Below are 15829 nucleotides of genomic sequence, written 5' to 3'. Positions count from 1 at the left end.
TTCCTCCCGCCCTCCTGACCTCACAGATCAGCCAACACAAACTAGAAAGCAGAGTTTATAGACTCTCATTGACTCTCTCAGACTCTGCTGGGAGCCGCAGATAAAGAAAGTCCCGAACTCTACCACTATAAATAGGCTCTGACCCCCCACACACTAGAAACGGACATTGCCCAATGGCAGATTTAGTCCTTCCTTCCTCCAGTCTACAGGTTACAACACATTTTGGGTTCTGTTCAGGTGACGTCAAGTCGAGAGCGTGTTCTGGAGAGGTTCCCAAATCCTCGCCATCGACAAACTTGTTTACTTCGCTATGAGCAAACAGAAGATCTAATATGAGAAGGACGGCGCAAAAAAAAAAAAAAAAAAAAGATCAGTCGTGTGGAAAATGCCTAAAAACATGTAAATTATGGATGCGGCCGTGTGGTGTCGTCCCATAGCGCCGATCGCTCGAGCAAAACAGTTCAGTAAAAACAGCGTATGGGTCAAAGTTTTGGCATCACTTCAACTATATATATATATCTAAAAAAAAAAAAAAAAAAAAAAAAAAAAAGCTTAGTCAACTGCACTTTTCTATATAGAGGCATCCGGCAAAAATCACATTTACTATGTGCTATACAGGTTTTTAAATGAGGAGCTAAAGGGAAACAGATTATATGGGTGTATATCCGCATTAAACAAAGGTAAATATTGAGAAATACCACCTCCTGAATTTGGCACTCAATTTTTGTTCCTGCGCCCCTCCATTCCTGAGGGGTCTTTGAAATCTAGTCTTTTTGCCAACTGGGCGAAGTCCTCACAAAGACACCCCATAAAGAAAAGAGAGGATGACAAAGCCCAATTGGCCAAAATACTAGACCAGGTTCTCAGCAGATCTTAGCCCCAGTTTCTGACCGCCATCAAGAGTCTCACAAAAGGTGATTCAGATTTGCCCTCGCCAGAGCCAGAAAGTTAGAATTAGGCAAACAGAGATCAAGATATGCAAGTCTTTGGCTCCATCGGGGGGCACATCAGAAATGAGGGTCCAGATGTGGTCTGGTCTGATGCTGGCTACAAGGTGCTACACATACTGGATAAAGTTGATGAAAATGGAAGATTTTAACCGTAAGAAATATCAATTCCAGTGAAATTAACCAACGAATTGTCATTTTCGCTGACCGGATGACCCACCGCCTCATCTAGAACACAGTCAGCCATGGTTGAGATGTTGGTCTAATACAAGAAATATCATCCAGGAATGATCTTTCTTTGAAAAATTTCATCCTTTGCCGGTATTCAGTGGACAGGTATGGCCAGTCAAAATGATTACAACAGGAAATATGGGCTAAAAATTGTCCTACTTCTGTCTGAGGTATGGCCATCTTTAGAAGAGATCCGGTGGGATCAGTAATGCCTCTGTTAGGAGGAAAAGTCAAGATGCTCAGAAGAAAGGAACCAGGACATTGTATATAAAACATCACCAGTAGGGGATTTTCCATAGGCTCCTACTGGAATTGCACAGGGGATCAAACAATGAACGACAGGCTATATAGATCTATAGATTACATATTTAGTAAAAATCTATAGATTGCATCTTTATTATAAAAAAAAAAAACTTCTTTAAAGAGATTCCGTTTGCCCCAAAGTAAAAAAAAAGTAATCTGTAAATAACATTATATAAAATTAATGACTTACACATTTAAAAAAAATAAAAAATTCTCAACCATAAGGCTTTTTAAAACCCATCCAGTCACTATAGGGTCCAAGATCCATTAACACAATAGACACGGAAAAGAATGGCTAAATGCATTATGTGCTGAGAATCGATATAAGACGCATGGTGCTATCTTCACGTGCACCTCAGGGAGTGTAAACCGTATCATCGCCATCTCCAGTAATGCGCTATATTCAATATAGGGAGGCCGATGACTGTGGATACTTCGGATTCACACAGTGTAAAGTCAGGAGAACCAGGGGGTTCTTCACAAATCAGTGACCACAAAAGAAAAAAAAATTCCACGATAATCAGTTTTTCATCCGTTTGCGTTGTGTCAGTTAACATTCGTGAGTATCGGAGGAAGAAAAAAAAAAAAAAATTCACCAAAAATCAGGTTATGGAGCTTTTGACCAGTGAAGTAAAAAAAAAAAAAAGTTACTTGGGGGGGAATCTACTGTGGAACCTTTTGGGAATCCGGACCTTAACCCCATGATACGTCAAGCTATTGACATTTGCTCTACGGTAGTTGACTATGGAAGTTACCTGAGATCTTTAGGACCAATCTAGAGATCAATGGCCATCCTGGAGACCACAAACACTAGGATGGGACCATATTATATACCTCCGAACAGGGCAGAAGTGGCCATATCTCTACTCACCTAAAGCTCCGTAAGAGTCCCCGCGGTCTGAGCACAAGACTAAAGTCTCTGCTGGGGATTCCTATTCAAGCCTACCACTTGGGAATCATGTCCCAAAAGCTACATAATACTTGTTTATAGGGATTAACTTCATATCTATGGGATGACAATCCGTGCAGCGGGGTCTTCTCTCCGTTACAGTGGGTGGTAGATGGATGCAGTAAAGAGGAGTCAGGGCTCGTATCATGGGAGATTAATCCCCCTGGCCCAGTGTTTTGTATACCCACTGCAAATATTGGCGAGAGATGAATACACACAGGCTTGCCAGGCAGCACAGTACCGTGAAAATGGCATTCATATGGGGGTTATGAATTCTCACTGTACAATACTATCTTACTAAAAGGTGGCAAAAAAAAAAAAAAAAAAAGAGAAGGCGTGATAAATAGCAATGAAGGCTTTGTATTGGGGGTGTATGTTGTTAAGCCCCAATATGTACTTCCAATGCAAGGAATTGATGTATACCACTGCATAGGTCACTCATAGGGTCTTATTATAAAGAGGCAAAAAAACGTAAGCCATGCAAACCAAACATTTCATGTTTTTTTGCAATGGCGCTGTATGAAAAGTGCAGTCTGCACACCATGCTGGAAAACAAAAAGCAACTCTTTTAGCCTCAGTCAGAAGAAGTACCCTTGGATACATGGAAATAGATATATCTATCATACATACACACCCCCCTTTAGGCTGAATTCAGATGTCCAAAAAAATATGGTCATAGTATGGACCGCTCTTGCCCCGAACTTAAACAGTCTCCTAGGTATTTATGATTCTTACAAGTTGGGGGTCGGATGCCCACAGGTAGACGATGCATCACGGTCCTCGCCTCTCCTTCCCTGAGTACACGTTACATAAGTTATCCAAATCCTCTGATTCTGGTGGGATTGGCCAACCATCCAGTGTATGGAGACCTCCAGACAACAATTCAACGGATCCTTTTGTTTGGAGCAGAAATAAGCCGCTACCAGAAGCTCATCTAAACTTTGCCTAAACGTGTGATTTTTATACGGGCTACGCGCGTAGCTTATACTGACTGACTCCCTTTATTTGCAGATTTTAGGCTGTGTGCCCACGTAGCTTTTTTTTTTTTTTTTTAAGCGTTTCTGCAGCGCTTTTAGACAAGCGTTTCTGCTGCAGAAACGCTTAAGAAAAGCAATCAATGGTTTTGTAATGGAAAACGCACATGTTGTGCCAATGGTGCGTTTTTAACCGCTGCGGAAACGCTTAGCGGTTAAAAACGCAGCATATTCATTAATTTTGCGGAATGGCACGCGATTCCGCATACCATCAATTATATGGGCAAAAACGCTTAGGAAAACACATGCAAAAACGCTTCACAAACGCTTACAAAAGTGCGTCAAAAAACGCATGCGTTTTCCCGGGAGCAGGGTGTGCGATTCTGCATGAGAATCGTTACGTGGGCACATAGCCTTAGAGAACTTTAGGAGGCCCCGTTTCATAACAAGCATTATCTGCAGCATCTTGCATATGATGCACGGAAGGAATCTCATATACATGCCCCATCCAATCTGGTCAGTTTCCAGCAGCGGTAATAAATAACACATGTAACAATGCAGAGCACTTGTGGTGGCTTTGCCGTTACAGTGTCACCCCATTAATGCCTCACAGATACTGTACAACGTGACCAGATGGAGGCACTGAAAAAGAGAAGACATCCACTACTAGGGTGGTGCCAAAGGAACAGGAAATCAGCCGGTGTGTGCAGCTGTTATCACCGCGCTGCCTGTAAATGAGCTCCCAGATCGGCCTTTGATGGCCCATTTCCTGTTATTTCTAGAGCGAACACTTCGCTGCTAATGTACATCTTACACTATACCACCCCAGCAGGCTGGCACTGCCTCACTGTTATGATTGGGTCACGGAGGAGGAGAGCAGGCCCAGGCTAAGCCACAGAAAACCAGAGAGGTTGGTAACTAAGCGGATGCAGACCCCTGATCCTATCCACACAACTAGCAGTAGCCGTGGAGCGTACCTACGATGATCCTAGATGCCTCAGCACAGCCGGAGAGCTAACTAAGCCTAAATCAAGAAAGGGGAAAACTAAACTGCCCCGGACCAGACCCCAAAGGAACAGATAGCCCCCAAACACATTGTCGGTGAGACAAGATGAAAACACAAACGCAGGCAGGAAAATAGAATGAGCAAACGACGGGGCCCACACTGACTAGACAGGACAGGAAAGACACTGTCTGCAATCACACAAAAAACGCTGCAAAAAGTCCAACAAGTCTGATGCACAAAACACTGAAGTCGCACGACTTCGCCCCCACTATATCAGCACTCTGGTATATTCTGAAAGCAAAGCAAAAAGAGACCAATATAAAAGGGGACAAAACAAACTGGCACATGCAGTAACATATGGGCGGTGATTCAGCACAGCCCCAGCCTAAGCTAGCTGGCCCACACAAAGCAGTGGTAAACAAAACCAGTTCCAATGCAAACAGAACAGCAAATGAACCACTTAGCTGAACATGCAGGGAAAGAGCAGGAGACATCAGACCTCAGGAGGCACAAGAAGAAAATCACCAGCAGGGATAGAGGGAGTCACCTGCCTTAAATCCCAATCTGAAACCCCAGATCTCCAATCGTCTTCCTCATTATCAGGTGGCAAGCCTCTGTCAATCAGATCAGCTCCACTACCTCCAGTAACCACCAGAGGGAGCCCAGAAAGAGAACTCTCAATCCGACCAGCTCCATTATCTTCAGTAATCACCAGAGGGAAGCCAGAGAGAGAATTCACAACACCTCACCCACCCCACTATTTCTAGCCCCTCCGACAATACTTCACACAGGGACCTACTACTTGGCAAATCTGTGAAATGATAGTGTAAAAAGAGGAAGATGCCCTAAAAACCATTCCTCAAAGTGATGATGGTTCAGAAAAGGTCCTGATGGACAAGTGCCCACCTGGTAGTGGCACAAGTAGGCACCGCAGTACTGAATACACACGGGAAGATCTCATTTAGGAGATACAGATCACCACAGGTCCTTTGGGGGTGACTGGACAGTTGCCCTCTCCCTTTTTGTGAGCAAGTTACTTGCCAACACCACAGGCATATGAATAGCTAAAAAGGGACAACCCGGGGAGGGAGAGATGTTCGAGAATGTAATGCGCTGTCCACTGACCTACATTTCTGAATGAAGACTTGTCCATATTCAAGTCACTGAGTATTATACTGAATTACTAAATACATATAGTACATATTCTCAAAGAGAATAAAACACAATGTAACGCCAAGTCAACACACTTCTGGGAAAAACAACCCATCCAGTTATGAAGCAACACAGATTGTGAATCAATTTCTCCTGCTGTACAATTGGAACAGAATACAGGTAAGAAGTTATAGACAATTAGCAAGACAAGCCCTATAAAGGGGTGGTTATGCAGGGGGTGACCACAGACCATTTCTCTGTTCTCATCCTTTTTGGCTGTTTTGTTTTGCATTGTCATTGCCCTCACCTCACCCTAGAGAGGTACAGTAGCAACTCAGAAATTTCTCAGGTAGTGCAGCTCATACAGTATGGCTCAATGCAAGCTGTGGCAAGAAGGGTAAGTGTGTCACCAGAGTGTACAGAGCAGATACCAGGAGACAGGCCAGTACACCAGGAGACATGGAGGGGGCCGTAGGAGGGCAACAACCCAGCAGCAGGACCCTTACCTCCTTTGTGCAAGGAGGAACAGGAGGAGCACTGCCAGAGTCCTGCAAAATGACCTCCAGCAGTCCACTAACATCCATGTGTCTGCTAAAACTGTCAGAAGCAGAGGGTGGTATGAGGGCCCAATGTCCACAAGTGCGTGATGTGCTTACAGCCCAACACCATGCAGGGCGATCTGATGTTTTCTGGCAAATGCCAGAGTCGACATTGGAGCCCTGTGCTCTTCACAGATGAGAGCAGGTACACACTGAGCACATGTAACAGACGAGAGAGTCTGGAGACACCCATAGAAAACATTCTGCTGCCTGCAACACCCTCTAGCATGACTGGTTTGGAAGTGGGTCAGTAATGGTGAGGGGTGGCATTTCTTCGGAGGGCCGCACAGCCCTTCATGTGCTAGCCAGAGGAACCCTGACAGCCAATAGATCCTCAGACCTATTGTGAGACCATATGCTGGTGTACTGGTCCCAGAGTTCCTTCTGACGCATGACAACGCTAGGCCTAATGTGCGTGAAGTGGGTCAGCAGTTCCTGCATGATGAAGGCAATAATGATATGGACTGGCATGCCTGTTGCCAAGACCTGAATCAAAATCAAGCACATCTGAGACATCCACTGAAGTTGGATCAGCCTGTAACATGATTTTCTACTTTGATTTTGAGTATCATTCCTAATCCAGACCTCCATGGAATATTCATTTTGATTTACATTGATAATTTTTATGTTTTATTGCTCTCTCCACTATGTAAAGACTAAAGATTTGCATCTGGAATATTTCATTCAGTCATATCTTGGATGTGGTATTTTAGTGTTCCCTTTATTACTTTGCTATACCACATGATATCTTTTTTTTTTGCCGGGTTCTCCTTATTGAAAGCACAGACATTTACACTTACAAAGTAAAAGTGTAGTAAAGGCCTCCAAACAGATTAACAAACCCAACGATATGAACTAATAGACTAATTGTATATAGGGGGACTCCCAACAGAGGACGTCAGGGGAGAGAGCGCGCAATACGGGAGTTGGAGTTGCAGCAGCGGACCTTCTTGTTCGGAGCGGAGATAAGCCGCTGCCGGAGGAGTGGGCAGCTTCTCTCTCAGAGGACACAGGAACAGGACTAAGGCTAGTTTCACATTTGCACAGAATGTTCTCAAGTATGGAGGAATTGGGGGAACATAGCTGCCACCTGAAAGATTGTCTGGCTGACAGCTATCTAATAAGTATGGAGGCCTTAAGAAAAAAAAAAAATAAAAAAGACAGTTACATCCTTAGAGTAAGTTTGAAAACATCTAAGCGGATCTATTGATTATCGGGAGTACAGGTCATAATTAGCCATTGATGATCTTTCCCAAGAACCAGTACTGGGACAGCCCCTGCAAACATATACGTCACGAGCTTCTCATGGTCCAGTAGGCCAAGGCAAGCCTGTTTTTTGTGGCATACTGTGATACATAGGACACCATCTGGATCTGTCTGGTAGCCATAATGGGGAGTTCCCCCGGCATAAATATTACATTATGGACGTGGCCCTCGCTATACTAGTAATGATGGGCGACAGCAGGAGACATGGAGGTCCCCCCAGTACTGCAGTATAATATTATTTGGAGATTTCAATAATTCTCTATGTAATCATTAAAGTAGCTCAAAAAAACAAAAATCCCTTCATGCCCCGAGAAGCAGAAAAAAAAAAAAAAAAAAAAACCATCAGACACAAGTAGTGTTTGCCAGTGATAATGTCTGGATATGAGGAGCATGGCTAATCAAGTCAGAAGAAACGGAAACGCCAGCGGCAGCGCAGAGGGAGACAGGCTGTAATGTAATTAGAATACGAGACAGACCCCAAAACCCAGAGCCGTGAGCGGTGGGTGGCGCAGCTCTACAGCGGAGCTTTCATCTTCTACCGTTCTGCGCTGTGAAGCCTTTCATTTGTAGGTCAGCTGCATCAGACACGACCTAGAACGCTGCCCACCAAGTGACAGGCCTCAATATGGCAACACGGTGGCTACTAAGGCTGCAGTCACACACAGCGGCCACGCTGAGGATTACCTGCGGCAGCACCACCACTGCGGTCTTTACGTTGGGGGGGGGGGGGGGGGGGGAACGACACATAAGGAAGCTGGAATTCAATCTCCCCGATCCTTGTGTCCAGGGAGGGATATGAGCCCTTGAACTGCCAGGAGTTCCCATGTAAGGGGCAGTAGGGTGAGAATGAGCTGGTAGCTGATCTGCAGCACCCGGCAGCGACAGTCACATGTCAAAGGGAGCCGCTACCTTCAACGTTTACATCCGGCCGTAGTTTAGAGCTGATCGGTGGGGATGCCGGGTGATGGACCTCCACCAATCTGAGGATATCATATGCTCAGACAACACCTTTAGGGTACCGTTACACTAAGCGATCCCAACAACCATATGACCTGGTAAGGATCGCTGGTGCGTCACTACATCGTCGCTAGTAAGCTGTCAAACAGGCAGATCTACTCAACGACGCAGCAACGATACGGCGATCCATATAACGACCTTGGTGGCCGTTGGGACCTAGGTCGCTCGTCGGCGTCAAACACAGCCATGCATGCTGGCCAGCGAGACACCAGCGATGAAAAAATGGCCCAGGACATTCGAGCACGATCAGCGATATCCAGGGGGGGGGGGGGGGGCGGTCGCCGCTATGTGTCACATGTAGCGAGATCGCTGGCGAGGTCGCTGTTGCATCACAAAATCTGTGACGTATCAGCAATCTCGCAAACGATCTCGTTATGCGAGACGGGGCCTTTAAGTCCCATAGATAAGCTGGGGAAGCTCCACTGATAGGTGCCTGCCCAAACGATAACACAATGGTACACACCCTGGCTGGCACACATTGGTGCCACGTCCTCCACACACTGGAAGTGAACAGCACCGGAGAAACGCTTGGGGCAGATTTTTGCCAGTAACAAGCATCCATCAACAATATAACAAGACGATCTTGGGCCAATGCACTGTGCGGGGAACACCAGGATCTTTCGGTCACTATACATTTTGCTTATTGCCGCTTCGTTTTGCTTGTTTGTTAGCTGATCGCTGCCCAGAATCGATAACGATTCAGCCGATCACTTCAGTCTGCGATGTTGATGGCTGGATCACCCAATACCAACGATCCGATGTCCGATTGATCAACTTCATTACGGCTGATCCCTAATCTTATGTATATAGCCAGCTACAGGTTAGGACACGCTGCCCATGGAGCAGACAGACGGCACAATCCAGCCTCACATCCCATCACCGACGGCACGGAATAGCACAATTAAGGTGGAACAACAATAGCCGGTATTGTGCCGGAGCAGAAGAAAAACACAGAATACATTCGCTGTTCAGCCATTATTCACGGCAGAAGCAAACAGGCTGGGCATTAGTGAAGATGTAAGAGCTGCGGACACCGGGATGTAATATTCATGAGTTATTCCTCTTATGAAACAGCTTTTATTCCTGCAGCATCAGTGCCGAGCAGAGAAACAGCACGGGGATTTCATGTGAAATGCGTGGAATCTAGACAGACCATTATTGATGGCAGATTAAGGGTGGAGTTGGAAGAACTGGATTCTCTGGTCTGTCTGCTGAGCAAGAGACCGGCAAGAAAGGACAAAACCAGCATGTCTGACGGGGAGACAGCGCAGCTGCAAGGATTGTCAGTTTCTGATGAATTTGAGTTGTATATTCAATGTAATCATCATTCTACCACCTTTGTGTCTGCCCACCCCCAGGAGTGAAGACTGGGAGAGTCACTGATCAGGAATGTAGGAAAGCTGGATTACCCTTGAGCCTTACCAAAAACACAGTTTGCTGACAACCCATACGGCCGACAATTTACAGCTTCCCGAGTTGTCGTCTAGTATTCTTAGCAGCAAAAGGGCAAAGTCATCCAGGGATCTAGCGAGACGGGACCACAAGGTGATCGTTGCGGGATTAAAGAGATTTCCCTTTACATGGACAACTACCTCTTAAGTGCAACAGGGCACCACGTAAAATAAAGAGCACCAAATCCTCACACCCGGACAGGCGCTGCTCCAATGATGTTGGCACAGTGTGCGCGCCGGTGCGTGCGTGACAGTTATGCTATTCGAGCGCTGCGGCCCATCAGCTCCATTGCGCTAAGGGAGGTGCAGGCGCTGCGGCCCATCAGCTTCATTGCGCCGAGGTAGGTGCAGGCGCTGCGGACCATCAACTCCATTGCGCTAAGGGAGGAGCAGGCGCTTCGGCCCATCAGCTCCATTGCGCCGAGGTAGGTGCAGGCGCTGCGGACCATCAACTTCATTACGCTAAGGGAGGTGCAGGCGCTGCGGCCCATCAACTCCATTGCGCTAAGGGAGGTGCAGGCGCTGCGGCCCATCAGCTCCATTGCGCCGAGGTAGGTGCAGGCGCTGTGGCCTATCAGCTCCTTTAGGCAGAAGGAGGTGCAGGTGCTGCAGCCCATCAGCTCCTTTGCACTAAGGGAGGTGCAGGCGCTGTGGCCCACCAGTAGCTACAGACTCTACCGACATCCCTAAAAAGGCACCGATCCAGAAGGCAAGTAGAAAATGTTTTTATTTTTACATGGGACCCGCTTGCATTTAAAAGGGGCTGTCCAAGAACAGGGTGTCACTTTTTTTTTTAACCCTTTCATAATCTCTAACTTGCAGTAGGAAGCCCACACATCCGGTGGAACCACACACACAAAAAAAAAAAAAAATTGACACAATAAGCATGCCGGCTCGTTACATGGCAACTATGAAGAAGAAAGAACTAAACAGAAAAAAGTGTGAGGTTTAAGGAAGTAACACTGAGCTACGCGAGTGTCCGATGTGGAAATGTTCTGCAGAATTATACATCGCATTGGAGCAATCAGCTTTAATGCAGAAATATCGGCGCGTGCACGGATTTTTGCACTGAGTGAACATATGTAAGGATCAGCATCACCCTGTAGTTGCGAAATTACAACTCCAGGAAATCCATGACCGGCAGTGGACATGCTGGGACTTGTAGTTCACAACAGCTGGAGGGCCATAGGTTGTGATCCCTGTCCCAGGGGACTATGCTTTAAGGGGTTTGCCATCTTACCACCCTTCTATCTGAAAATACATATTTTCAGGGCAAGGAAAAAAAAAAAAAAAAAAAGAATTAAGGAACCCCAGGCCCCCACCAAAAAGGAATAATCCAGTGTTTGCAGTTTTTTCATATTGATTTTGAAGCAGATTCCGTATCAGAATCTACATGAAAAAGCTCTACAAAAACGCCCTTGGAATTCTTTAATAAAATCCTGTTCATTTGAATGGAAAACTAGCCTATAGTGCATATGGCGCTTTTATTTTTGCTCCACTTGGGGGGGGGGGGGGTGTGGGGAAAAAAAAAAAAAAAAACACAATTTATCAAGTGATATTGCAATTCTGAATATAAAAAATTAAAAGTTAGAAATTTAAAGAATTGAAAAAGGTTAAAATGAGCCGCACACATTAATGTCAGCCAGAATAATCCATGGAAACAAGAAAACCTCTGAACATTATCATTAGGCCACGTTCACAGTGGGGTTTTTTTTTTTTTGTTTTTTTTTTTAAAAAGGGAAAATCCATTGGTGTTTCCAAGAGCAATCCATGTGATTTTTGACATAGTATTCAGATCTGAAATGTTTTGTTTTTTTTCTAAGAATTTGATGTGGATGACATTTTTATTTTTTAGAAGCCATTCGACTTGACAGTGTCAGGTTTTGAGTGGATTCTACAAAGGATGCCCAAAAAGTGACCGGTCCGGCGGTCCCTTCTTTTTTTTTTTTTTCCCCTAGGCAGAAGGTTTTTGAGATTTCATCAGAAAGACAAAATCCCTGAATGGACAGTAAAGTGGATCTGTCATTGTAATCAATAGGAAGAGTACGGTAGATCAAGCGGATCTGCCTCGAAATCAACATTAAAATAAGCCACGCAACATTCACCGAACGGGAGCGGCACTGGATCATAGAGGGGGGCGAGTACGGTATTTCGGCGTTTGTCTTTTTTAAGCCTTTTCGAAGAAAACTAAATAACCTGAACAAAAATACAGATAAAAGCGAAAAATTCAATTCATCCTTCCAGGAAATGCAAAGCCAAATAAGTCACAGCCGGATTACACATGAAATTCTGAATTATTGGAATTTTACCAAATTACTTTATCAAAAGCACAACTAATAATCTCTCTATACCATTGCCTGTAATCCTGGTTATTCCCAATTAACCATTTCAGGCGTCAATAAGACGAGAAAACGGACCGTCCAGAAGATCAGCTATTTCCAAGCGTCCGTCGTGAAATCATTCCGTGCAGATGTTAGTCACCGCTCCAATATGACTTCATGGACCTCCACCCCCAGACTCTTCACTGTCACAGCACATATTACTTCATCTTCTGGCCGAGTACGAGACCTGAGCAGATCACAAGGTGCCGGACGGAGAAGTACGACTCAGGGGGGTGAAAGGACTCCATTCATGGCCCCGTATAAACCCTCTAATCTGGCGAGGCTGGCACCGGATAGGGGCAGGATTATTGAGTTGTTTGGACTAAAATAGGTCACTTTTTGGAGAAAAGGTGACCCAAACTGTTCTCCTGAGAAACCAAAAGGCGTTCTCTTAATTAGGTCATACCGAATTAACAAAGCGGGTCCGGATCGTCATCTCAGAGTTGAGAGCAGTTACGAAGAACGTCTTTCAATGGCGGATCTTAGACACACACTTTGCATTGATTTGACAGTGCAGTGTAATACCCAATTTACCCTGTGGAGGAGCTGTAGAAAAACCCACCCCTTCCTGCGAGGTTTCAGCAAATCTGATCAATGGGGATCCTCATAGGTCGACGCTTTCTGCTCAGCTAATTCTTGAGCAGCCGTTCTAATAAGTGAGGATTTGCCCACTGCGGAGAACCCAAGTAATAGTTTACATGTAACTATGTAGCCACGGCACGTTTGTCTAGAGACCATGTCCCGCACACGCACTACGACAGGAGCAGCCATTGGAATCTCCATACTTGAATCTTTTGCTCTTAGGAGAGACACATCATATGGATGAATACGTCTGGTAGTGGCTTTCTCCCCTCTCCCCATTGTAAATACCAAAACTTGACTGAGCTAAGCACTCGTGCATGGAGGGTGGGGATCTGCCAAACGAACATTCAGCTGACAGCTCTCATGTATGGCAGCTTGAGATCGGCCCATTTTACGTGATGGGGGCCTCCTGAACCTTCCCAGATGGATGGCATCAGGGAAAAGGAGGGGATATACCGAATTTCAGAGCCTAAACCTTTGGTTTCTGATGAAGGTAAGCCGTTGCTTGAGGAGTCTCTGAGCAGGCTACTATCCTCCCCCTATTGAAAACATATGCATGATCAGCCAAATCGAGTGTTCATTGTATGGCCAGGAGGAAAAGGGGTCAGGTGATGTGTACGGGCATCTTTAGTTCTGAAATTTCCTTGCAATGAGACTGCAAGTGTGTGTGTGTGTGGGGGGGGGGTGTCAGTGAGTGCATCGTCACACGACTCACACCCCCACACCACTTTTAGCCCGATTTGCTTATGACCGTCACCTCAGATCTTTACAAAATCTGCCACTTTTATGGAAAGGGAGGGAGTCGACAAGCGCCTACACAGCTGTACCACTGCTTCCAAGTGTACAGAACATGTCCCTTTAAATCTCAGTAGTTTGTGTGAATATTCTGTCTCAAGTGATGGAATCAAAAAGTTGCAAATGTCAACAAGCAGAGAAAAATGATAACCAGTCGATAGTGTGGAGGATTTATACCGATAGGGGAATATCTGCAGAGAATCAGCAACAGAGACTGATTAACAAGGTTTAAAAATCCTCCGAGCGGTGCTGAAAACTTCCACAGCGAGTGGATGAAATCTCATCCGAGAGACGGTCCAGGACCCCACTGCGGATCTACGGCGCGAAAATCCACAAGGAAACTCCGCAGCAATTCCGTCCAGCGAGGAAACTGAGCAGAGAGGCGACTGTCAGAAAGCACGGCTCCTGTTCAGTAGTGTCCCTGCTGCAGACTGTGCCATGGGGCGCAGGAGGCTCATGATCAGGGATGACGCATCCCCCCATCTAGGGTCAGATGTAGAGTTCTGCATTCCAGTGCAGCGACCCCGAGGGAGATTCTGGATTCCTCCAGAGCAGGAAGCAGTCAGATCTCAGTTTATGGAGGACACGGTCTCACCAGCTGTCACTTCCGCAATCCCAGGGTCACATCTCCCAGCACCACATGTGTACACAGGATCAGGATTACACCATAGCATGGCAGTCGTCATCCCGTAACTCATCACACTGACAGCGTCATGGCCTCCCCCTACGAGTCCGGACCGCATGCCCAGCGTGGCACACGTACCAATGCCTCCCCCTCCATATATGGCAGCATTGCCGCCCCTCCGGGCAGACATACTAAACATGGCAGTGCCAATCAGTAGCCATGATGGGGGCACAACTGGCCGGCAGGAACCGCGACTGTCAGGCTTAAAGTGACAGTAAAACGCCTGTGTGCTACAGGCTGGCACTGGGTACAGACAGGGCAATGCAAAGTGAGCATAGAACAGCTTCTAAACCTAAGGCTCCATGTTCAGCAGAACCACTGCTCCCAGCATGCCCTGTCCCAGCGGCAGAGGGCAGTGCTTTATCGCTACAGCAGCGTGGCCAATCCAAGATTCCCCCTCTTTCAGCAGAACTACAACTGCCAGCATGCCCTGACCCACCAGCGGGAGGCTGGCACTGGGTACATGATGGACATCAGTGCTGCCCAATGTAGGATACCAAGACACTACACGGCCGCCTGCTGTCAGGGCATGCTGGGAGTTGTAGTGCCCCCACTGCTGGAGGCTGGCATAGGGCCGGATCTGATTAGCTGCCATGGCCAGGCTGCTGTGACTCATTAGACAATAGGCACACCCTGTGGGCAGAGCACGGCACCGCCGCCGCCGGGCCGCACGGAGGACGCGGGAGGAGGCGAGCACGGCCAGCATCCTCCGCACTTCCTGCAGCCATCACCCCCGGCAGCAGTGACATCCATCACGCCGCTGTCACCTGGATGTAGTTGCTCTCGCAGTAATCCGCCACTCGGGTGAGGTTCTGGTAGCTCTCGATCAGCGCCCGCTTGCCGGCAGGGATCTCCTCCTCTAACAACATCTGCAGCTCCGCCATCGTCCAGCCCTGTGCATCTCTTCCTCGTACAGCCGAGGACAGACAGCTGAGCCCAGACCCGCCCGCCTGCTATTCTGGGATTCCGAGCCTCGCTTTCGCCTAAGCCCCGCCTTCCTACACAGCTGACACGCCCTGACGGCTTCCGTACTCTGCGCAAAGGATCACGGGACCCGTAGTTTTTTTTCTTTCCCCGACCACTATTTTAGTTGCCCATAGCAACGTTTTATTTTTCATAGTCTCTTTGAAAAATTAAAGCGATCATGGTAAATAAATATGGCTGTAATGACCTAATTCACTTTTTTTTGTGTGCACTACTTTTTATAAAGTCTCCACCGCAGACAATTTTCTTTTTGTGCATTCATTTTTTTTTTTATCTTTCCTTTTTCCCAGGAGCTTCAATTTTTTATTTTTTTTTCCGTTCACATAGCAGTAGCGGTTTTCCAGTGTAATAGTGAAAAAAAATGTAATTTCTCCATTGTTGTTTTGTTTTTGTTTTTACGGCATTCATTTTAATCTATATATATAAAGCTGAGAGTGTGTGTATATGTATCAAGCCACACCCATTCCACATAGCCCCGCCCACTGGGTTGCAGAGGGAAAGTGCAGG

The 15829-nt window shown here is 46.5% G+C and overlaps 1 protein-coding gene across 9 annotated transcripts in view; it reads right to left on the bottom strand.

Moving 5' to 3' along the window:
• The window catches only part of ABI1 (abl interactor 1), a 67461-nt gene extending 52139 nt beyond the window's left edge, over positions 1-15322 (bottom strand). For 4 of the 9 annotated variants that reach the window (XM_073581756.1, XM_073581755.1, XM_073581761.1 and 1 more), the window contains exon 1: positions 15106-15320. In XM_073581756.1, coding sequence (XP_073437857.1) covers positions 15106-15222 — 117 coding nt within the window. In that variant the 5' untranslated portion in view covers positions 15223-15320. Of the gene's footprint in view, positions 1-15105 lie in introns of all 9 variants that reach the window. The other 5 variants (XM_073581754.1, XM_073581760.1, XM_073581762.1 and 2 more) reach the window with 3 other exon arrangements.
• Positions 15323-15829: the final 507 nt, after the last annotated feature.

This window comes from Dendrobates tinctorius, unplaced genomic scaffold (assembly GCF_039654945.1).
Source record: "Dendrobates tinctorius isolate UK_male_01 unplaced genomic scaffold, ASM3965494v1 ptg000070l, whole genome shotgun sequence".
Taxonomy (NCBI): Eukaryota; Metazoa; Chordata; class Amphibia; order Anura; family Dendrobatidae; genus Dendrobates; species Dendrobates tinctorius.
The sequence above is the reverse complement of the archived record's forward strand: the minus strand, read 5'-3'. Positions and strand labels throughout refer to the sequence as shown.